Source organism: Penicillium solitum (assembly GCF_028829755.1).
Source record: "Penicillium solitum strain IBT 25940 chromosome Unknown utg000003l_segment0_segment0, whole genome shotgun sequence".
NCBI classification, from domain to species: Eukaryota; Fungi; Ascomycota; class Eurotiomycetes; order Eurotiales; family Aspergillaceae; genus Penicillium; species Penicillium solitum.
In genome coordinates, this window is record NW_027072123.1 from 3,062,763 (window position 1) to 3,085,982 (window position 23,220).

General features: G+C 49.5%; 8 protein-coding genes across 8 annotated transcripts; 4 read left to right on the forward strand and 4 right to left on the reverse strand.

Moving 5' to 3' along the window:
- Window positions 1-507: 507 nt before the first annotated feature.
- N7455_005088 (uncharacterized protein) lies at window positions 508-1,578 on the reverse strand (the record flags this gene model as incomplete). Its single annotated transcript, XM_065604944.1, has 3 exons — window positions 508-903; window positions 978-1,438; window positions 1,512-1,578. 3 exons carry the CDS (start codon window positions 1,576-1,578, stop codon window positions 508-510), a joined length of 924 nt encoding a protein of 307 aa, XP_065461844.1.
- A 247-nt stretch (window positions 1,579-1,825) lies between these two features.
- On the reverse strand, window positions 1,826-3,796 carry N7455_005089 (cytochrome P450; the record flags this gene model as incomplete). Its single annotated transcript, XM_065604945.1, has 8 exons — window positions 1,826-1,982; window positions 2,048-2,208; window positions 2,263-2,533; window positions 2,587-2,703; window positions 2,775-2,955; window positions 3,025-3,417; window positions 3,475-3,544; window positions 3,755-3,796. The coding sequence occupies 8 exons, from the start codon at window positions 3,794-3,796 to the stop codon at window positions 1,826-1,828; spliced, it is 1,392 nt and encodes a 463-aa protein (XP_065461845.1).
- A 320-nt stretch (window positions 3,797-4,116) lies between these two features.
- N7455_005090 (Cytochrome P450 oxidoreductase) lies at window positions 4,117-6,005 on the forward strand (the record flags this gene model as incomplete). The annotated part of the gene is made up of 4 exons (XM_065604946.1): window positions 4,117-4,510; window positions 4,566-5,198; window positions 5,262-5,443; window positions 5,508-6,005. 4 exons carry the CDS (start codon window positions 4,117-4,119, stop codon window positions 6,003-6,005), a joined length of 1,707 nt encoding a protein of 568 aa, XP_065461846.1.
- Window positions 6,006-6,324: 319 nt separating this feature from the next.
- Window positions 6,325-7,767, forward strand: N7455_005091 (Cytochrome P450 82A2; the record flags this gene model as incomplete). Its single annotated transcript, XM_065604947.1, has 1 exon — window positions 6,325-7,767. The coding sequence occupies one exon, from the start codon at window positions 6,325-6,327 to the stop codon at window positions 7,765-7,767; it is 1,443 nt and encodes a 480-aa protein (XP_065461847.1).
- Window positions 7,768-8,229: 462 nt separating this feature from the next.
- On the forward strand, window positions 8,230-9,706 carry N7455_005092 (serine hydrolase domain-containing protein; the record flags this gene model as incomplete). The annotated part of the gene is made up of 4 exons (XM_065604948.1): window positions 8,230-8,368; window positions 8,443-8,722; window positions 8,801-9,506; window positions 9,575-9,706. 4 exons carry the CDS (start codon window positions 8,230-8,232, stop codon window positions 9,704-9,706), a joined length of 1,257 nt encoding a protein of 418 aa, XP_065461848.1.
- Window positions 9,707-10,168: 462 nt separating this feature from the next.
- Window positions 10,169-11,430, reverse strand: N7455_005093 (zinc-binding alcohol dehydrogenase family protein; the record flags this gene model as incomplete). Its single annotated transcript, XM_065604949.1, has 3 exons — window positions 10,169-10,585; window positions 10,691-10,802; window positions 10,871-11,430. 3 exons carry the CDS (start codon window positions 11,428-11,430, stop codon window positions 10,169-10,171), a joined length of 1,089 nt encoding a protein of 362 aa, XP_065461849.1.
- Window positions 11,431-11,882: 452 nt separating this feature from the next.
- On the forward strand, window positions 11,883-12,638 carry N7455_005094 (oxidoreductase; the record flags this gene model as incomplete). Its single annotated transcript, XM_065604950.1, has 1 exon — window positions 11,883-12,638. One exon carries the CDS (start codon window positions 11,883-11,885, stop codon window positions 12,636-12,638), a length of 756 nt encoding a protein of 251 aa, XP_065461850.1.
- Window positions 12,639-13,269: 631 nt separating this feature from the next.
- N7455_005095 (polyketide synthase) lies at window positions 13,270-22,950 on the reverse strand (the record flags this gene model as incomplete). The annotated part of the gene is made up of 10 exons (XM_065604951.1): window positions 13,270-15,023; window positions 15,079-15,481; window positions 15,541-15,883; window positions 15,954-18,234; window positions 18,296-18,516; window positions 18,575-21,368; window positions 21,433-21,774; window positions 21,852-22,077; window positions 22,149-22,361; window positions 22,429-22,950. 10 exons carry the CDS (start codon window positions 22,948-22,950, stop codon window positions 13,270-13,272), a joined length of 9,099 nt encoding a protein of 3,032 aa, XP_065461851.1.
- Window positions 22,951-23,220: the final 270 nt, after the last annotated feature.

Genomic DNA, 23,220 nt, shown 5'->3' on the forward strand with positions numbered 1-23,220 from the left:
TATCAAATATGAAGAAGAAAGAAAAAGGAGAAAAGGAAGAGGAAATCTCCCACGAAGGAAATCCAGCATCCAGCTATCTGACCCCAGTCAGACAGGAACAGCTCTTTCATCCTTTTGGGGCATTGCCCATGTTTGACAGACCGCTCTCTCGGTATTGCTTCATAGGAAGAACATAATGTATCGATACTCTGATCTCTGCTTCTGTGATCTTAACAGATTTATACAATAATACATCTGTGGGACAGATTTTTTATTTATCTTCATAGATATATTTAACTTTCAACCTACGAGTATTGGAGGGAAGGTAGAGATGAAAGTTAGAGAACGTCACCATCATACCTGGGATAAGCCATCGCAGTATCTCTACAAAGGTCTTGTCACCAGAACTTCTTATACAACTGAGACAAAATGCTCAGGACAGACCTAGGAGAATCCTATATGGATTGGAAAAGATTCCAGTAAGTTCTAAACGGAATTCAAGTACCAGAATTACAACTTCCACAGACGTTAACGCATATCCGTAAGCCGTTGCTGAAACGTTGTCATATCCGTATTCCATTTCCCAAACCACTGCTGCCGCAGGTCGGCAATTGGCTCTTCAAGCTCCGTCCATTTGTCACCCAGAGTAAGAATTACCCGGCCATTCCAGCGACCCTGACATTGAATGACCTCTGTCGTGTCCTTGCCATATCCTTCGACCTGGTGCGGCTGCGAAGCTACCGCCGAAAAGGCTATCGCCAACGCAACATGATGAGCACTACTGACAGGTGCTCCCGCAGCGATTATAGGTTTGGCAAGGTCTTTCGGGAGAAGTTTTGTGATAGTAGCTGCAGGTGCCACCGCGTTGATTGTTGCTCCGAGAGCCGGCACGGTAGAACGAAGAGCTCGTACAAGGCCAATCAGCTTGAGATATCCTAGTCAGCCAGCAAAATTCAACTTTCCCGGACCTTCGTTTAGTCCAAGGCCACTCGACTTACTCCCAGTTTGGTTGAGCTATATACAGGGAGACTTTGCTCTGGCGAATAGGCCGTCGCACTGCTGGTGATGACCAGACTCCCTCCAGGGCCCTGTTGCCGAAAGGCACGTAGTCCCAGCTTGATGAAATTCAATACAGCTCGGTAGTTGACATCGATAACTCTGTATTTAGGCTCTTCTAGTTCACCGTGCTCGTCGTAAGTGTCAACGAAGTAGTCGCATTCCTGGGATACGCCCGCATTGGCGACGGCGATGTCGACGTGTCCGATTTCCTGGAAAGCTTGGCGCAGACTAGGCCAATCGGCGACATTGCAATGTCGGTAGTGGATTTTATCTCGGAATTGAGATTCTTTGTTGGAAGAAGCCTCGTCTTCCTCAATCGAATTGAGATCCAATGTATGCACAGTCGCCCCCTTGCTGGCGAGTATCTGTGCGGTAGCCAAACCGATCCCGGAGCAGCCGCCTTTGCGAAATCACTGAGAATTAGATTTTTTTGGCTTTCGAAATTATTTAGACAGTGCTATAGGGGTGATTACCAGTGATGATAGCCACCTTTCCAGTCAGATCGGGGATGTCGTCCTCAGTGATTTTAAGAGATGCCATGGTGAATACAAGACTGTGTATCTTGATGTTTTAGGCTCACTTCTACTGATGTTTATTATATAAACTGGCCTCAGAACATTATCTTGTATGTATTTGATACCGTTTGTGACTCCGGCCGAGCCCGGTGCTTTACCCAAAAGGGTAACATAACGGGTATCCACAGGCGCCAGGGTTTCAAACGACCACGATGACCAGTGTAAAGTCCGAAGAACATGTAGTAACTTTGCCGGCCCTTCTTCTTTTTGAATCATTTCCGAGGGGAAACTCGGAACCGCAACTCTGGCTTCTTCCATAATAGGTGCATGCGGAGATCCTGTTGCAGGTCTATATTTTCGTTGACGGGTGTAAAATCGTAACTAAAATGCAACTTGGCAAGGGTCACTCGCATTTCCAACCAAGCAAGGCTAGCCTCCGAATCAGAACTGTTTCAAGAAGGTGGTTCCTTGTTTTTTGTCTTGGGGGTTCTTACCTTCTTCCCAGACATGATCGCGATCCTAGCGAGAAAGGCTGGCTAGCCTCGCCAAATTGCTCTTTTCCATCCTGCAGCCATCGATCGGGATCAAATGTCCAAGGATCCTCAAAATTCTTCGGATCAAGGCTTGCCGCAAGGGGATTTGTGGACACGATCACCTACTGTGTGATTAGTAATACATTGCGTAAAAAGGAGGCTGAAAGGGGATTTACTCCTTCGGGAACAAAATGTCCGTCCACCATGGCTCCTCCTTTGGGGACAACCCTGGGAAGGCCTAGTGGAAGAGGCGGTACCATCCTCATTGCCTCTAGGCAGATAACATGCAGGTACCGGAGTCTCGCAGTGGATGAGCCGTTGATCTCTTCGTAGCTGTCGAAGGCACTTCGCACCTCCTTCTGGAGCTTCCTGGTAATCTCCGGGTAACGGGAAAGATAGTATGCGACGACCAGTAGAGTAGTCGCTGTTGTCTCACTCCCCGCAATGCTGAAACCCATTAGCAACTCACTCGTTTAAATGCGGAGGGTATTAAAACTGACACAAAATCGGAGGCATGCGCTGCGAGTTGCGTATCGGATACCTCTTGGTCAAATTCACTCCTTTCGCGTAGCAAGTAACTCATGAAATCCGATCTTGGGCTTTTGCTGGCGATTCTCCTGCAAAATATATCAGCTAAAACATCTCGGAGACGATCCCAGCACTGGGCGAAGGCAGACTTAGATCAAACCTTTTGACAAGATCCATAGTGTTAGACTCATGCTTGATAGAGCCCGCAATCAAGCGACGTGCCCATTCTGGGTTCAGTCGCATGTAAAGTCTGCCCATCCATGGAAATCTTTGGATAGTATCGGAAAGACTAGCCTGGCCCATACTCTCTAACACAACTGAGATCCATGGATGTGTCTTGCCTATATACAACGACTAAGTTAGCCCGCTACCCTTAGCATAGCTCACTTTAGTGCTTTGAAGTTAATTACCTGTATCGACGCCCCCAAAAGACTCCCCAAATGCCAGATCGCCAATAATATCAAAAGTGAGAAGATTAAACCAGTTTGTCAAGTCCACTCCCTGCGGATGAGAACCAACTTCCCCCACCTTTTGGACAAATTTATCAATGGTACTGGTGATTAGTCCCTCTTGCTCGCGCAGAGATCGGTCCGAAAATGCAGTGGATAAAAACCGACGCATCATACTGTGTTTCTCTGGGTCCCGTTCACTCACTATGGAGTGTGCTTTATCAGCAAAATTCCCTCCATCATAGAAGGAACTTTTGATGAATCCTGCACGGCCTCGCTGAGTCCCGTAGATGTCCCTCCAAGACTGAGCTGTGCTGAATGATAGCTCGGTGGGGGAAACGCGGACCACAGAACCTGAATGGCGTTAGAGGGTAATCAATAGGGTTCGGATAAACGATCATGATAGCACACCATATTTTTTGTGCAGGCTGAGCATTTCCCATGGCTGTCGACCACTGAGGTAGCTCATCGAGTACGGTACCTATGACCGAAATTAGCGCTCATGCTGTTATCATGTTGTCAAGGGCTAAGGCCGACGTTGGTCAGGGCTGACAGTCCGGGACCTGGGAACTTTGACAATTGATCAAAGTACACTCTCCAAATCCCCAACTTGAGAATGAAGGCAACAAGCAACTGAACGAAAAGTAATTGTTAGATCCCTCAGGCTTCCTCAATGTTCAATCATACGTACTACTGGCATTGCAATGCCTAAGAAAGACCCGAAACCCTCCATGTTGCCCCAAGTAAAAACTCGGAATGCAAGGTATTGACAGCAATGATTCAGCTCACTCTCGTTTTGCTTTTTTATTAATAATTACTCTACATTTAATCGCTATATAAGCATGACCAGCGTTCAACAGCCCCATATTTATGAGTTCCGACGAGAATGTTTTGGGATTCTTCCGAGGGCCTAACCTTTTTACAGCGCAAGACCGACGGAATCTTGCCAGTCCGGCGGATGTACACCAACATCCCTTCCTCTGTGATTGCATAAAATCACTGATTCCGAAATAATAAAAGTCATTTGTTAGTTAATCCTGACTTTCAACAACCATGGCTTTTGGCCCGTATGTTGCCTACGGAGCACTAGCACTAGCCGCCTACAAGATTGCAAAACTTTTCTTTTTTGTATTTCAAGCCCGAAAGACAGGTCTGCCTCATGTTCTCACTCCATTTCTGGAGACAGAAGTAATTGCGTTTCTTCTCACGCCAATTCTGCGTACCGTGTACCATGCTCATCTCGATAAAGAAACTGGATGGCCAAGATGGTGTCGGTTCATTGTCAAAGACTGGTCCTGGGAGGATAAACGAAGAGCTCACGAGGAGTATGGTGATGTGTTTCTCGTTGTTTCCCCCGAGGGCATCATCTGTTATAGCGCCGATGCAGCCATGGGGTGGGATGTCATGAACCGAAGAAAGGATTTTACCAAGCCGCGAGATAAATACAGTTGAGTGAATCCATATTTGTTATAATAGCTATCTTGCTAATTGGCATTCGATAGAAATTCTCGAGCCGTATGGCCCCAATGTTGCCACCGCCGAAGGCGGAACATACCGATTCCACGTCAGGGTCACCGCGTCGAGTTTCAATGACCAAAGCGGCGTAAATGACCTGGTAATGTCGGAGACCATACATCAGACGCAGCAACTGTGCAAACTGTGGGTCAAGGGAGCAGCTCCTGAACTACAAGCCGGTGTGAACTCTCTTACTCTGGCGGTCATCTCCTTGGCTGGATTTGGGCAGCGATTGGATGTGGGTGGCAAGAGCAAAAAAGGGATAAAGGTTCCTCAGGAAGCCAAGATGAGCTTTCTCCACGCCATTAGTGATACCACAAAATACATGGTTTCCATTCTGCTTCTACCTGGCTGGCTGCTGAAGTTGACCCCGTTACGCAAGGCCCACTTTGCACATCAAGCATTGGACTATTACTTGCGGCAATTGATTCGAGACAAGAGGAAACAGCTGGTGCAAGATATAAATCATCAGGATGGGACTAGCAACCGCGGAAACCTGCTCACTGCCGTCCTGCGAGCATCTCTAACCGACGGCGATTTGGCCAAAGCGGGAGGGGCTCGCAAGGACGCGTTTACTGAAGAGGAGACTATGGGGAATCTGTTCATTTATCTCCTGGCAGGTATGTATATGCGTAATGAGGCGGGATAATGACATCTGAAACACAGGAAGTGACAATCAATAGGCTACGAGACCACCGCGAACGCTATTATGTATGGTCTTTTCTTGCTCGCCCTACACCCTGAAATCCAGGAAAAGGTCATTTGCGAAGTGGACCGAGTCTGGGCTGAAGCAAATGCATCCGGACGCGAATCCCTTTCATATCAACATGATTTCGACAAATTTGTCTACACCTACGGGTTTATGGTAAGCTCTCCATGGACCCTTCGCCCCGGATAAACTAGGTTCTGACGTATCTGATTTTCAACAGTACGAATCTTTCCGTTTGTTCCCAGGAGTGACATTGATCACGAAGATAGCCAATGGGGACCAGCCAGTTCATGTCAGTAACTCGTCGGGCGTGACAACAACACATATCCTGTCCTCGGGCATACGTGTATACTTGTCTGCGCCTGGCGTCCATTACCACCCCCGATACTGGCCTGAACCAAATAAGATCAATCCTCAGCGCTGGATGCAGAACTTCTCCAACGAGTCGAGTGGAAAACGAGTTGTTGCAGCGGACCGATCCCGTCAGATGAAAGGGACTCTCTTAACCTTTTCTGATGGTGCGCGGGCATGTTTAGGACGGAGGTTTGCCCAAGCGGAATACATTGCATTCTTTGCGGCGTTTCTGAAAGGTCACCGTGTGAAGATCCGTCCTGATCACGATCGGCAAACTGTTTGGAGAGACATTTATCTCAAGAGTGCTGGGCAGATCACATTGGCTCCGTTAGATACAACAGGCCTTGTAATTGAACGACGATGAAGAAAAGTTTATTGCGGTTAATTTGAGTGGTTCGATTGTATAGCAAAGACCGAACGCCCAATTTGAAACACTACATACTGCCCAGGTGTCAGCCATGTGTACATCGATCTTCACAATATATCCTTTTCTGGTCTATACATATTTTTGATGAGGAATCGTCGGGGAAATACTGTTTTCGGGTTAGGCCCGATTTAGGCGCAGCTTCTTTCCAGTCCTATCGACTCTCACCATTCCAAAAATAGTGAGTTAATATAGATCCAGAATCTTACAACTATCTGTCGAGGATTACGGTCCAGCAATAGCTGGCTATTTCGTCACTATGCATCATTTCAGTTCTTTGGATGAGATTATGCCAGTTATTGAACTGCCATTCGTGCTGTGTTTCCCTCACTCGGATGCATCAATTCCGCAAACTGTTTCAGTCCTTCGGGAGGGACTCTCCAAGGTTTATGCCAAGTTACTATTTCTTACTGGCAACCTCCAGCAAGTCGAAAATGCTGGGCTCAGACCTGGAAGTTTCGCCGTGGAATCAAACCCATCCGAGCCGCCTACCCTTTCAGTTCGAGACATGACGAGCGGCTCTAGTACAGATTGGAGTTGGACATACCATGATCTCCGTGAACGGGGATTTCCCATGAGTCTGCTGAACCGGGACGTTCTCGCCCCGACTGATCCCTGTTCAGGGCGTACAAGACTCTTGGCTGCACAAGCAAATTTCATTCCGGGAGGCTGCCTGTTATACGTCTCAACCTCGCACGCCTTCGCGGACGCCTTTGGACTCTCTACCTTGCTATGTGAGTGGAGTCGGCAATGCCGTGATGCTCTTGGCACCAGTGACGAAATACCGAATGTTAGCAGGCAGAAGGAAATTTCCACGGCATTGGATCAAGACTCGCCCTGTCGCAGTCTAGTCGTTCAACCCTATAGTCCCACGTCAGCGGTCTATGAGCGTCTCAAATCCAAACCAATTCTGTGGCATGTTTTGGGGTTGGATTGGAGACCCAAAGAACGAAGCAGTCGGATATTGATGTCTCAGATCCCTCCGTCGCCTGTGAGGTCGTGTATATTCTCTATTACCGCAAATTCTGTCGAGAAGTTGAGGCAAGTGGCTCTAGGGGGGTCTTCTGGTGTTCCAAAATCTTCACAGTCTATTTCCACGGACGATGCACTGGGAGCCCTGCTTTGGAGCTGCCTTATGAGAGCTCGTTTGACGGAACGAGAAAGTTTCGAGAACCCCAAGGAAGCGACAATTATGCGAGCGGTCAACGTGCGCAAACTCCTGTCTGTTCCAGAAACACATCTTGGCAACACGATTCTTTATGCCGTGACAAAGCTGTCCATTGATCTGCTCGCCACTAGGGGCACAGACCATTTGAATGTTGTTGCTCAGAGTTTGCGGGAATCTCTCGACGAGCTGAGAGACTCTAGTATGGTTCAAGAGGCGGTAGAATTGGCAAACAACATCCCGGATGTCCGCGGCATGGGACTCTCATTTCCCACGTGGGTTGCGGAGAACATGGTGTTTAGTTCTCTTTCTCGATTGCCGCTACTAGACTGGGATTTCGGAAGTATATCTCACGGGGGCTTGGGCAAGCCGGACAGAATGCGATTCCCCGACAAGTGTTTTGAAGGTATAACCTTTACTATGCCCCAGCGACCAGACGGATCACTGGAAATCATGATCACCATGAAAGCAGTGGATATGGAGATATTGATGACTGATCAAACCTTCACTGAGTTCTTCAGCTTTGTATCTGAGTGAGGATGACTATTCCAGTGATTAGCACTGGAGGTATATAGTTTCTTCCAGGGTTCCTTTTATGCCTGCCCAAAGCCAGCCCTGGAGTCAATTTGATGTACTAACCAGGCATCAACTTTGTCAACAAGCCCTCGAGCGCTACGTATATATATTTATACCCTCGTGGACCTTGATAGTTGAGCCAATTGAATCGCATCATTCCAAGGTTCTTCTCACCTAACAATGAAATATACATTTCCAATGTTTCCTTCAGCCTGATTACTCCTAAATTATTCTTTCAAGCGAGCTCGTGGTCTCCCGAATGGTGGACTGTACTGAATAGGCATAGAGGCGCCAAACTCCCGACACCGAATAACACCGTGACGCCGATCTCGCAGATTCCTTCTGAGTGTTTAAAATACCAGCTGCACCATTCCATTTTTGATAGGCACGGCGGTTATCTCCGATCACCATACTCAGCGAAAGATGGCGCCCAGCATAGATGTTATTCCCACTGCTGCTTCCACGGCAGCAGGAATGATTTCAGACATGGAAGCGGCATTTAAGTCGGCCGTTAAATTAAAGCAAATCCCCGGGGCCGTTGTCATGGCCAGGAGCATGAACGGTACGTGATGTTTTCTGGACTATCTTGCACATCTCTTGGCAGAACAACACATTGACGACTTGTATTCTTAATAGGTGACATTGATTACACGCGGTGCTTTGGGGCGAGAACGGTTGAGCGCGATGAATGCCAAAGACTACCACCAATGGAAATCGACACACCCTTGCGACTTGCCAGTGCAACAAAACTTCTCACCACAATAATGGCCTTGCAGTGTATGGAACAAGGTCTGGTGGACCTCGATGAGAATGTCAACAGGCTTCTTCCCGATTTGAGCGACATGCAAGTCTTGACTGGCTTTGACGCGGCCGGTAACGCCATAATGAGGGATCGCGAAGGGATTATCAAGTTGAGGTTCGTATCATGATGAAGCGATGTTGCGCCATGTCTATTGATTCCTTGTTAACGTGTACATTGGCATGGCTCTTAAAGGCACCTCTTGACTCACACTTCGGGTCTCTCTTACGCATTCCTACATCCTCTCCTACAGGAATACATGGCCAAGGGGTACCTCAAGACAGCCGAGAAATTCGGCATTCAAAGTCGACTCGCTCCTCCTGCAATCAACGACCCCGGAGTAGAGTGGATCTATGGTGCAAATCTCGACTGGGCCGGTAAGCTTATCGAGCGCGCCACCGGTGTGGACCTGGAGGAATTCATGCAGAAGAATATTTGCGAGCCTCTAGGTATCACCGATATGACATTCAAGCTGCAGCAGCGGCCTGACATGCTTGCTCGTCGTGCTGATCAGACGCGCCGTAATGAGAATGGGAGTCTGCGATACGACGACTCGGTTTATTTCCGCCATGACGGGGAGGAGTGCTTCGGGGGACAGGGCGTTTTCTGCGGCCCGGAGTCATATATGAAGGTCCTTAACTCCTTGATGAAGCATGACGGTCTCCTCTTGAAGAAAGACACAATTGAGCTTATGTTCCAGCCCGCTCTGGACGCGGAGCTCGAAAAGAAAATGAATGATCACATGGATACCACGCCGCACATCAACTACGGCGCAGCATTGCCCCCGGTTATGAGGAGAAACTTTGGGCTTGGTGGAATTATCGCTATGGGCGATCTCGATGGTCATAATTGGCGGCGGGAGGGGTCCCTCACCTTTGGTGGCGGACCGAATATTGTTTGGGTGCGTATTTTGATTGATTTAACTGCAATCTTTGGCAGGTTCACAGACATATATTAACGCATATATAGCAAATCGATCCGACGGTAGGGCTTTGTACCCTGGTTGTTTTCCAGCTAGAGCCCTGGAATGATCCGATTTGCAAAGATCTCACTCGCAAGTTCGAAAAAGCGATGTACTCACAGGTGAAATGCCGCAACTAGTTAGAGACTAGGTACATGAGACCCATGTAAATGATTTACAAGTATTCAAGTCCAATTTTTATAATTAGTCTACTACTTTGCGCATAGCAAATTCAACGCCACAGCACTGGAGAATACCATGACGCCTACCTAGGTAGTCACTGTGTTGAGCTGGCCCGATAAATCTCATCAGAAATGGTGCATTATGTCTGTGCGGTATTTGAATGTTTGTGGAACAGGATCATTGATCTCTCGCTCTCGCTCTCGATGGATCAATATAGCTGCCAGTATTGATAAACAACTAACCCTCTAGCCCAGATAGAGAAAAAAAAAAAAAAAAAAAAAAGAAGAGAGATAGTGGATGGACAAACCAGGGTCAAGTAATCATGTACAATCGCCTAACCGGGTATCAACGCTCTCAACACACACATGTCATGGTCACTGGGCATTCATTTATTCTATATTTGATTGCAAGTATTAAACTTAAACGGAAAACCGAACCACAATCTTCTCTCCCGACAGCTCTCCATTCCTAACAGTCTCCATACCCTGCTTGACCTGCTCCAGCCCACCATCAATGACACGCAAGGGGTGATGATACAGCTTGTCCTCCTCGACAAGCCTTGAGGCGACTTGCCAGAGTTCGGTGCCGAAAAGACGCACCTCTTCGCTCGCCTCACAGCCGTACGGTGCAGGCCAAGTTGAGCCCTCGCCGAAGATAGTCGGACCGAGGGTCCAGTCCGAAGTGACCATCTTGCGTGTGGCCGCGTGCTCGGGGAAGGGGTTCAGCGCGACGTATCGTCCGCCGGCACGACCTATTGCTTTGTAGCACGTCGATGTGGACTCAACGTTAATGATGCAGTCCAAGGCATAAGCGAGATTGTTTCTGGTGTAATCACGCTACGAATATATAGGATTAATTGGGAGTGCAATCAAGCAATGTTATTGATGTGAAGGGGGTTTATGTTTGTGCAGGGGTTAAAACAAACCAAGGAAAAGACTCACAATTTTTTGTGCACAATCTGCGTCGCGGTAGTCGAATACCTCTTCTGCGCCATTCTTCTTGGCAAGATCGAAGTTCTTATGAGAACAGGTAGCGATCGGTGTGTATCCAGACCTATGAATTCAAGGTCAGACCTGACACTGAATCAAACGAATAATTTTTGCAAAATCGAAAACCCATACAATCTCATAAACTGCATTGCAATGGTGGCCGTAGCAGTGCTGCCACCATAAATCAGGACGTAAGTCTTTTTGCTAGGCTTAGTCTCGCTGTACGGCAATGGCATACCGAGCAGCTTCATAGCCAAGCCAGTGGTACTAATACCGGCAGGAAGCGACGCCGCGGCTTCCCAGGTCATCGAATCTGGGATTTTGGCCCAGATGCGACCGCGGGTGATTGTGTACTGCGAAAAGGCGCCCTGTTCAGGCGTCCGCGGACACATCTCGTTCTGAGCCCCAAAAACACGGTCTCCCACCTTGACATGGGTGATTTCGGATCCCACAGCAACAACAGTGCCGGCATAGTCAGTACCTAGACAGGCAAATGGCGTGGCAAAGTCGCCTCGCATCTTAGTGTCACTGGGATTGACAGCGACGGCATGGATGCGGACGTAGACCTGGTCCGCGGGCAGCTTCGGAGTCGGGGCGTCATCCCAGATCACCACCTCGTCTTTGTCGTTTACTGTGAGGATTGTCTGTTTCACCGGTGGGATGAAACTCCCTTCAGTCATGGCAACGCCCATTGTGTGTGTGGTGTTAGGTTCGATTGATGTGAATCAGCTTGATGCGTCAAGGCTGCCTGTGATTGAATGAATACAAAGAATGCTTTTAATATCTTTATCCTAATATGCAAGATACCTATAGGTCTTTTGCTTACGACTTGCTGCCCCCAACACTTCGGGCGGCTCTTCGTGCGGCGCCATCGGGATACGGCGTTGTTCGGCGTTAGCAAAATGCCGATAGTTTCAAAAGTCTTCATGCACTCCCACGGAGGCAAGTTGGCTTTGTCGACTGATTTCGGTTACCAAGCACAGGAATCACAGCAGAACAGTCATCTCAGATTAGGCGTATTGGTGTGGTTCATCCCCTTTGGTTGCCAGGTAGGATCAATACTACGTCGTTGTTATTTCCTTGTCAGTAATGACTAACAAATTCCCCAGAACAGACGAAGTCACAGCTCACACCACAAGAGAAAATGAGTCCAGCGAGGATTACAGATTTCTCGCCAGGCAAACCGAGAAAAGCTCTCTTATGCATCCACGGTGCCGGGTGCTCAGCAGCCATATTCCGCGTCCAGATCTCTAAACTGCGCGTGGCGTTGAAAAACGAGTTTGAATTCGTATATGCGACCGCGCCGTTTAGCTCCAGCCCCGGACCCGGCGTGCTTCCTGTCTTCCAAGGCATGGGTCCATACTACACCTGGTTCCAAAAGCATCATGACGCCGTTACAAACACGACAACCCCCACGGTGGGCGATAGAGTAGCGGCTGTGATCGGGCCTGTGCAAAAGACCGTCCAAGATTGGTCTATAACTAACCCACAGGCACCCATTGTCGGCATAGTGGCCTTCTCCGAGGGCGCATTGGTCGCCACTTTGCTGCTCCATCAACAGCAAATGGGAAAACTGCCATGGTTTCCGAAAATGAGCATTGCTGTTTTGATTTGCTGTTTCTATAGCGATGAAGCCAGAGATTACATGAGAGCCGAGGCGCAAGACGACGACGACAAGCTAATAATCAACGTGCCGACACTGCATCTTCACGGTCGTCAAGATTTTGCTCTCCAAGGGTCGAGACAGATGGTTGAAACACATTACCTGCCTCAGAATGCAGATGTACTCGAGTTTCAGGGAAAGCATAATTTTCCCAACAGACCGAGTGATGTCCAGGAGACGGTCAAGCGCTTCCAACAGCTATATCAAAAGGTCAAGATGTCAGGTTCATTTGTCTAGGTGAGACAACAGGGTATATAGCAAGGCTCTGGCTCTCATGCCTAGTCCATACCACATTTTTACTGAACAAATTTGAATAGTTCTAATCTTACACGGTTTGAATGCTCACCTTCCAAGGGTGATTTAGTTATAGTGGTCGCGACCATCTCATAAATATTTCGTGAACATATTTTGGATAGATCATGGAAGGCTCGTTCTGAACAGGCATGACAGACATCTAAAACCACTCGATCACCACAACAAGGCACTAAACCAGTAACTATGGAACTATTTGCAATGGCGTCGAATTTATATACAGGATGGATTGAAATCAATTCCAAGCCTTGGAGGTTTCACCTTCCTCACAGAGTCTTTCGAAACGCGCTACCGAGGTATATTTATCACCGTTACGGTACTCTGAACCGCGCTATCTAACTTGATGTTACGATTGCTGCAATAAAGAAGAGCAACGAAGGTAGAAGTAATTTTGACAAAGATACAAGACGAATTCGCTATTTGTAGATGAATATGCGTGTGTCAATTGAAGCCGAATTCAGGATAGATTTGCCATCTGCTCTATTGCCAATTTCTAATCCATCTTTATCATGAACAACACTCAAACCACACATCTGAATTCACGGCGCTGAACGATCTAGGCCAACTTCAGAGCCGGGTTCATCGAGAACATAGTGAGGATTGAAGAAAAGTGGTCTACAAAGGCCTGAGCGTGCTCAGGGCCATACAGCGAGCTCTGAAGTTTGACATGAATGAGTGGGTCCTTGGTAGGGTCATCCCACATCTCGAGAACGATGTCATAAGGAGTGCGCTCACGGGAAGCGAGAACACTCGTCATTTTGGCATTGCCAATTGAGCCACTCTCCGCTTGACCCTGCTTGTAATCAAAGACAGCCTGGAACAAGGGGGCGTGTGTCTGAGTCTTGGGTTCCTCGCCTGAGGTAGGGAGATTCAGGCCTAGACAGTCGAGGATGACGCCATACGGCACCCGCGCGTGTTGCATGGCCTCACGCACACTGTCCTTGGTGGCTACAAGGTGCTCGCCGAATGTCTTGCTGCCGACGAACTCATCAAAGCGCAGGGGAAGCACGTTAGCGAAAAAGCCCATCGCCGAAATTTCTTCCATGGTGGATCGGTTGGTTTCGGCGAGGCCGATGGTTATGTCTTTGCTGCCGGTAAGACGCGCCAACAAAACGTGGTAGGCGGCTAGGTAGAACTGCATGGGGGTTGCCTTGTGCTTGCGGCTCCGCTCTTTGATTCGGAAGGCGACCATGGGATCTAAACGAGCAATTGCTTCATACTGCTGCCACGTGAATGGCTGTATTTGCTGCTGCTCTGAATTGGCAGCAGGGTCATTGATCAGATTCATGATGGGAAGCACGGTTGGCGCAGATGACGAGACTTTGCTATGCATGGACTTCCAGAACGCGATATCGTCCCCCATTCGCCCATTTTCCAGGTTTTCCCGCTGTTGGACGGCTAGATCAGAGAATTGGGTCGATGGTCGCTGCATTTTCACCCCGCTGTAAATCTGCCCGATCTCATTGAACAGGTTTTCTGTTGTTGAGCCATCACCAACTAATCTGTGGTAGCCGATTACCAACAGGTGGTCATCTGTGCCCCAGTAGAAATCAACGAGTCTGAGAGTGTCACCTGTGGAGATGCTATATTTTGTCTTCTCGAGTTTCCGGTACTCTTCCTCTGCCTCCGCAGCGTTGTTCACCTGAACAAAGTGCACTCTGTTCTCCGGGTTCTTGAGAACCACTTGGACGGGACCATTTAAATCGCTGCTATAGTCATCGCCAGTAACAAAGCACGTACGGAAGATCTCGTGACGGCGCAATGAGGCTTTCAGAGCCCGCCTCAACCGGTCGAGGTCAATGGTACCCTTCATGAACATGCCAATAGTGTTGTTGAAGATGGTATGATCTTTTACCATTTGTTGCTGCCTCCAGGAATACTCCTGGCCAAGGGACAACCTCTCGCGACGAAGAATCTTACGGCCTCCCTGCTCATTATCGTCCTCTTGCTCTTCATCCTCTTCGGCTGACGACGCATCTGTGCTGGTAGCAGAGCTTGCTTCATCATGGCTGTCTGTTGGTGTCGGAGAAACCCCGCTGTCCGAGGTTCCCGTGGAATCACCAATTTGCAACAGCAGCGGAATGGATGTAGCTGGGAGTCGGGTGGCCGCGTCGTCGGCAAGATCAGCGACAGAAGCACCGCCAAGTACCCTCAAGAGTGGGAGGTCAAGGTAGAGTTGCTTTGAGAACCATGAGCCGACAGTCACTGCACCCAAGGAGTCGACACCTTGATCAATGAGAGGAATGGTTGGGTCCACGCTCTCCCCGTCCGAAACTTGGAGGGTAACACGGAGTTTCTCAGATAGACCATCTGCAACTTTGTTAGTTTGAACTCGATATCAGGAAACGCATGAGAGATAACTTACCAATCACGATTTGCCGAACTTGGTCTAAAGTTGTTGCTTGTTTGAGCTGGTCGGCAATGGAGCCTTTAGACCCTGATCCATTGTCGCCACCGTCTCCGCGTTGACCGGGAATTTTGAAGTTTCCGAAACGAGGGTCGTTGAAGTAAATAATTCGATCTTGAAGCGCAGGGTCAAGATCTGGGATACCCGTGGTAAGCTCAAGGTCCGCCATGTCAATGACCGTCTTGCGCTGTGGTTGCTGCCGGGCACGCTGGTCAGACACGACCGCTTCGGCGAAAAGCGTGTGCAGCTCATGCTCTTCAACTGAGTCAAACATGAAACGGATAGCATCAAAGTCCTCCTCCATCTCGGCCCTCGTGACAAACCCTACACCGTAAACGGCACCAATATCGATGGTTGATCCCTGTGGTTGTGCGTTAGTAACTTGACGTCGATGCATGATAATTCAGGGGTAGAAAATACCGCCAATCCTCTGGCGCACCGTTGCTGGGCCAGAGCCTGTAGGTAGGCATTCGCAGCGCCATAGTTGGACTGGCCAGGATTGCCAATAACTGCAACAATGGACGAAAACATGATGAAGAAGTCGAGCGCCTTGCTGCCCGTCTGTTCGGAGAACCGTTCATGAAGAATGCGTGCTCCTTGTACCTTGGGCTTCAACACCATGTCCATCATCTGGTGGTCCATGTTCTTCAGCATGACATCCTGCAGCACCAAAGGCCCGAACGCGATGCCGGCAACAGGTGGCAACTTCATATCGACAAGCTTGCCAAGGCCAGCATCGACTGAATCCTCATTGGCAACATCCCTAAAGAAAGTAATTGGATAAGTAAACGAGGATGTGGTAGCAAGGTGTGATGTGATATCAATCAACTTACATTGACAGAACGGTGATGTCACCACCAAGTGCCTCCATGTTGGCGATCCATTTGGGATCAAGTCGAGGGTTCCGGCTAGTGAGCACAACATGGCGGGCGCCATGCAAGATCATCCAGCGACAGAGAGAGCGACCAAGGTCCCCGGTAAGACCAACAAGCAAATACGTCTTCTTGTTGGAAAATAAGTTACCAGAGTCGATGGGGCAAATCCTAGCGGACACCTCATTTTCCTTCCAGTCGATGACGGTGGCCAGATTGAAGCGTTGGTCATTGTGGTTGACAGAGAGCTGACCAGGCAAGATAATTTGTGTGGCTGTAATAACTTTCTCAGTGTCGTCGACAGTCGACGCAGAGACGGTATTTTTTGCCATTGCCACAGAGTGCTCGAGGATTGGAATATCCTCAACATGACTAACTTTGTATGTGGAAGCTGTACTTCGGATAAGATAGTCACCACTGTACATGAAGCAACTGGGTGGTAGCAACTTGGCCAAACGGTTGGTTATCCCGGCAGCAGTCCGGTCGGTAGACAAGTCAAAGAATGCCATCATGTTTGTCGGCAGGCTGTGTTTCAGCCGAGCGTCGGTTTCCTTGGCATGTAATCGGATCCAAGGAGCCGGAATAGTTTTGACGTCGGACAGAGTTGTTGCCAAATGAACCTGAACACCGTAGGTTTTGGCCGACTCCAGAATTGCTTTGACGCAGAAGATTGGGGGCTCCATAATCAGAATTGATGCATCAGAGCCAAAGGACTGAGCGCTAGAGAGAATTGTTTCGGCAAGGAGGGCTGCAGCTGTGGACAACAAGAAGGAACTATCCTCGCCTTCCGCCATGTTATCGGGCAGACTATGCATGTAGTTTCTCGGTACATGCAGTATAGATCCATTCTTCTCAGCCAGGGCGACTACAGGCACCTCACATGTATTCTCCAGAATACTGCCCTGCACGACATGGAAGTATCCGAGATGGCCCACGCGAATTGCCTGGGGAAGAGCGTAGCGAACACGAACAGTTGCTTTTCCAGCATGACGAGCGTCTTCTAACGAATCACACGTCTCGGTTGACTCAAGATAGTACATCGATGAGGATGCTCCCCTCGCCTCTTTCAGTGCAATGGCCGTCTTGGACGAATTAAAGTTACCGAAAATTGGACGACGAGACGAGTTCATACGGTCGTTCCTAGCAATATCCTGCTTCAAACGAGGGACCCAGGCACGACCCTTGCACCAGTACACTTCGGGCTCATGAGTCCATGTTATTGATTCCAAAAGCTGATCATCGCTCTCCTCGAAGCGCAAAAGTTGCTCAACGAAGAATTTGGTGTCTAGGTTCTCCACAGTATCGACATCGAAGACGTGCGTTCCCAAGTCAGGGTTCTCGAGCTTGATTGTCCTCAACATTCCGATGGTGCTGGCCTGGTGGGGATGATCAATCCAGGCATTCTCTGTCAGCCACATCATGCGTCCGGCGTAGAAGAGAAGAGACTTGACTGCCTCAAACTTGTCCTCTTCAAGGTTGCAAAACACTTCATCATCAAGTTCCGAGAGGATGACAAAAGTCGACTTAGGCTGCAAGGCCGGGTCGTCGAGAACACTTTCCAGCCGCTTGACGGAGTGGATGTGTCTATGCGGTAGGGCAGCTTTCATGTCGTTCAAAATGCGTTCGGTTTTTGTCGATTCGCCACCGATAACCACTAATGGCGGGTATGAGTCCTTCAATGGAGCAGAAAGTGGATCATACAAACGCTCAACGGTGGCATCCACAGCATGTGTACTGAAGACAGACGGGATCAAATCATCCTCTCGATCAAGTGTCCGACTATCGACGCCAGAGAACCCAACTCTCTTGAGGGTATGCTCCCATTGGTCAACGGACCCCGAGGCACTCAAAGCACGAGTTTCGTCTTCTCCAGTCCATCGATCAGCGAAAAGCCCAGAGATGAAGGCGAGGCGAGCAGGCTCGCGATGGGTGACCCCGAAAGTAACCAAGTGACCACCCGGCTTGAGCAAGGACCTTATGTGAGCCAATTTTTCCTCGAAGTTGGAGCTGGCATGGAGGACATCGGATGCAATAATCAGATCGTAGGAGTGAGGCTTGAATCCTTGCTCTGCTGGGCTTCTGTTGATGTCTAGTGCCTCAAACTGCATGAGACCGTCGAATTCGGAAAGTTGTTCACGGGCCTTGCCAATAACATCCGCCGAGATGTCAGTGCAAGTGTAACTGTTGAAACCAAGTTGAGGTGATGCAAGAACGCGCTTCGTGGCGATGCCTGTACCCAAGCCTAAAAAGCGAACGACAGATTAGCAAACTGCCTAGTTACTTACATTTCAGATTCGACTTACCGATCTCAAGGATATCAATGGATTGGTAGCGATGAGCAATTTGGCTAACCAGATCCTGAACGACGTGTATTGCTGAGCCAAAGGCGAGCTTGTTGGTATAGTACTCGGTGAACAACCCATCGCGGTTCATGATATCCAAAGGATCCCCGTTCCCGCGAACAATTGAAATTAATTCTTTGCCTACCCTTTGGATCAGGCGCACATGTGGGTGGGACGAGTTGCTTCAAGTAAAAGGTTAATATAAAAGAATGAAAAAACACGGAACAGCTTTGGGTGTACCTTTCACACATTTGCTCAATGTGAACAGAAGTGTCCTCCTCCCAAGACTCCTGGTACCACTGATGGTGGCCAGCCCGAGCATCGGCCTGAACCTGGTCACACCATTCAATGTACTTCTGGGAATGGAGGTCGGCATTTTGACGGTCGTCGGGGGTTATCTGGGCTAGGAAGGATTTGATGTAGAAGTAAACGATTCGCTCGATGGTCAGAATGTCCTCCTTGTCCCGAGCTATGATCAACGTCGCAGGGTCCTCCAGCAGTTTTTCGGGCGTGAGGGGTCCCCAGACCCACTTTGCGAAGATTCGGTGGTCGGTCGAAGCAGTCGGGGGAGAGAAAGGCTTAAAGACAATGTTATCAACTTGGAAAAGCGTTGTCTTGGTCGAATCGTACACCGTGATGTCGCCGCTCAGGAAATCACCCTTGTCGTGTGTGTTGATTGTGTCAAACGCAAGCTCGGTTTCACCAGAATTACCCGCCGATATACAGAGCGATGGAATCAGAGTCACTCTGTCAACGTGAGTAGGCACGTACAATGAGCGTAGGCGACGATCTCCTGGAGAGGAATACGCTCCAATGACAGTCTGGAACGCGATGTCCAGGGGCGCTGGGTGGAGCAAGAGGGGCTCATTGCGCAATTCATCCTTAAGTGGAAGGAAAGCCAAGGTGCCGCTAGCTTTGGAGTCGGCCCTTCTCATGGTCTGCAAACGACGGAAGTCTTTGCTGTAGTCATACCCAAGGAGGTCAAGTTCCCGATAGAAGAAATCGATGTTGACATTGTTCATCTGGGGGTACTCTTCCTCAGGTGGCGGCAAAAGCTGCGATGACGGTGATGCCTCGCCAAGGGTTATGACGATTTGGCCTTTGGCGGATGTCGAAAGCTCACTCTCCTTTGCCAGACAGGAATCAATAACAAATTTGACCGTGACTTGGCCATCCGCATCATTGTCACTGGTGACTTCGGCTGTCAAGTTCAGCTCCACGGAGGTGTTTTCATCTTCAAACACGATGGCTTTGTTGATGCTCATGTCCAAGATTTCCAGGAGCTGAACTTGGGCGGCACGCTCACCAGCCACCTTCATGGCAGCTTCCATGGCCATAATTATGTACCCAGCAGCGGGGAACACAGTCTGGCCTTGTAGCGCATGACCGTCGAGCCATTCCAGATCCCGGGGCCTGATGAAGTTTGTCCACTGGAAGGTCGATGCTGTGCTGTAAGAAGAAAGCTTTCCAAGCAGAAGATGGGGCGCACCTCCACGAAGATGCTGGCGGGTGGAGCGAGATTCTGCCCAGTATTGACGAGTATGATCCCAAGAGTATGTGGGCAATGACTTTGACAGGTTTTGAACGGCACGATCGGGCCGGACTTGTTGTACGAAGCCCTCGGCGTCGATACTCCGAACTCCGAAACGCTCCCAAATGTATCCCAGACCTCCAGCAAAAGCGTCCACATCGTCAACGTTTCGTGCCAAGCACCCGGTATACGGCAGCTCCACACCGGCAAGAGCATCCTTGATGGTGGCTAGACACGGACCCTTGAGAGCAGGGTGGGCGCCAATTTCGATGGCGACGTCGATTAGACGATGAGTGATGACTGCTTTCTGCACAGCCTGCGAGAACAAGACCGGAGAGACGAGATTGTCTTTCCAATAAGCGGGCATCACATCCTGTACAGTCATTTGCTTGCTGGTCTCGTGGACGGCAGAGAACCAAGCAACACTATCGTTACCTTGGCCATCGGCAACAGCACAGTCGCACTCCAGCAATGCCTTGACATATGGAGCTGCGCATGGGTGCATGTGATGCGAATGGTAGGCCTTGTCAACTCTCAAGATTCTGGCAAAAGTGGATTCATCCTCCAAGACACCTTCAACGTGCTGGATAGCATCCATGTCGCCGGAGAAGGTCACACTATCCGGTGAATTGCTAGCGGCGACGCAGACCCGACCCTCAAAGGCTTCGAGCTCGCATAGTTCCTTTGCGTCATCGTACGACATACCTGCCGCTAGCATAGCGCCTGTCTGGCCGCTTGGAGAAGAGGCATGCTCCGCGGACACAACTCCACGCAGATGCGCAATACGGATAGCTTGAGTGGCACTGATGAATCCTGCCGCAAAGGCACAGGCAATCTCACCTGAACTGTGGCCGACAATTGCACTGAACTCGATACCAGCTGCAGCGAGAAGTCGGACCAGAACGATTTGTACGGCGCAGCATAGAGGCTGGGAGAAGCTGGCGAGTCTGACGTTTGAGGCATCCCCTTCAAGCATGAGCTGGTCATACAGTGTCCACGTAGGCCGATACTTTTCAGGCAGTGTTTGCAGTGAATTATCCAGCTCTTCGAGAATGCCTCTCACAAATGGCATACCCACCATGAGCTTCTTCAGCATGCCCGGCCACTGTGCACCTTGGCCAGTAAAGACACCTAGTACGCGAGGGTTGTCATTCGCGTCGGTGCGGAAGTCGGTGACGACCTCACCGTCCGCGATGGCAGCCTCCAGTGCCGCGCGGGCTACTTCCTTGTTGTGTGCTGCAATCGCACGACGGAAGGGCAAGATAGACCGTTTCTCAAGTAAGGTATATGCGATATCATGCATGTCCACGTCATCATGCGTTTCCAGAAATTGGAGCATATTTTCTAGCGTTGCCTTCATGGAGCGCTGCGACTTCGATGAAAGCACAAGGGGCAAGCTGCATGCATCTGCATCTGAGGTCACCTCTGTTACCACTGCTGTCGGCTTGTGTGGAGGAGCCATATACTCTTCGATAATAGCATGGGCATTTGTACCACCAAATCCTGATGTGTTTATATGTTTAGCTAACTTCACTTTCGTTCTCAAGAAGTGCAGTTGAATCCTTACCAAATGAATTAACGCTGACTCTGCGAGGCTGCCCGGGCGCAACAATCGGCCATTCTGTGGCCTCCGTTGCAATTTTCAAGTGCGTATAGAACGGAGCGACACGGGGACTGATCTTCTCAAACAGCAGGTTTGGCGGGATCACGCCATTTCGTACAGCAAACGATGCCTTCATTAAGCCCGCAATACCAGCAGTGCCTTCCGTGTGACCGAGAACTGTCTTGATGCTGCCGACAAAAAGCTCATCTTTCTCGCCGTCGCTGTCGATTGTTCCATCCTTGTGTCCGAAGAAGGCTGTTGCAATAGCCTCAGCTTCCTGTGGGTCACCGGCTGGTGTACCAGTTCCTGGGATCTTCGTGTTAGGGAGAGAGAGACTTTCTGCAACTTCCATAAGGCTGATACTTCCAGGGAATACCACTTACCATGGGCTTCAAAGAACTGGCAGCGTTCCTGGGGGTTGGTAATATCAAGACCAGCCTTGGCATATGTGGCCCGAATGAGGGCTTCTTGTGCGCTATGGTTTGGCATTGTGATACCTGTCGTTCGGCCATCTTGGTTGATACCGGTCTCTCGGATAACACACTCGATACTGTCCCCGTCGCGCAGTGCCTGGCTCAGCGTTTTCAGGACAATAGAGCAAACACCTTCCTAAAAAGCAGTTACAGGAGGTCAGTGCCATCTTGCTTTTTTTGAAAGGAATTGATGCATTGTCAACTTACTCCTCTGGCATATCCATCGGCAGCAGCATCCCACATTCGAGATCTACCATTGGGGGACAGCATGTTCAATTTGCTCTCCATTACAAAGGTCATGGGGCCCAATATCAGATTCGCACCGGCTGCAACCGCCATGGTACTCTCGCCCGTTCTAAGCTGTTGGACGGCCAGATGCACGGCAGCTAAGGATGAACTACAGGCTGTGTCGATCGTCATCTGCAGAATCAGTCAGGAATCTGTCAGCACTTGACGAAGTCGGGCTCGCTCAATGAGTGGCACTCACACTCGGCCCATGCCAGTCGAAGAAGTATGATACACGGTTGGAGGCCACACTGACAGCTACCCCCGTGGCAGAGTATGTAGGAATACTATCCAATTCACGCGTCACGATAGTCTCATAGTCATGCGTCATCATACCGACGTACACAGCAGTAGAGGATCCTTGAAGGCCTTGGATCCGTAGGCCTGCGTTGGATACAGCTTCATAGACCGTCTCCAGCAGCAGCCTTTGCTGTGGGTCAATCGTTTCGGCCTCTCCAGCTTGGATGTTGAAGAAAGAGGCATCAAAACCGCGTAGATCCTCCTGCAGCAAGTATGCAAAGGGTGCGTTCGTGCGCCCGGGGTGAGTGCCATCGGGGCTGTAAAATGTATCGACGTCAAATCTCTCCTTAGGGATCTTGGTCTGTACATCCCGGGGCTCTTTGAGCAGCTCCCAAAGTTTTGATGGTGTGTTGACACCACCTGGAAACCGACAACCGCTTCCCACTACCACAATTGGCTCGTTTGGATAGTTGGCTTGATCCATAACTGCTGATCCTGTTTTTGGGCGATAGGATTGGGATTAAACCTTGTCTTGCGTCAGTAGATCTTCTCACTGCATGCCGGGCACAACATTTGTTCTTACAGAATCGCAGAGTTGAATCTCTGAGCGAACAAGCCGGCCTTGCAACCGATACCGTCGTTATATTTACTTGCACGTATCAGTACTCATCTAGATTCGGACAATTTCAAGATCCATTCTAGTACTCAAATGCCCCCACTTCCCAGCAATGCAAGCTCGGCACCTAGCAAACCC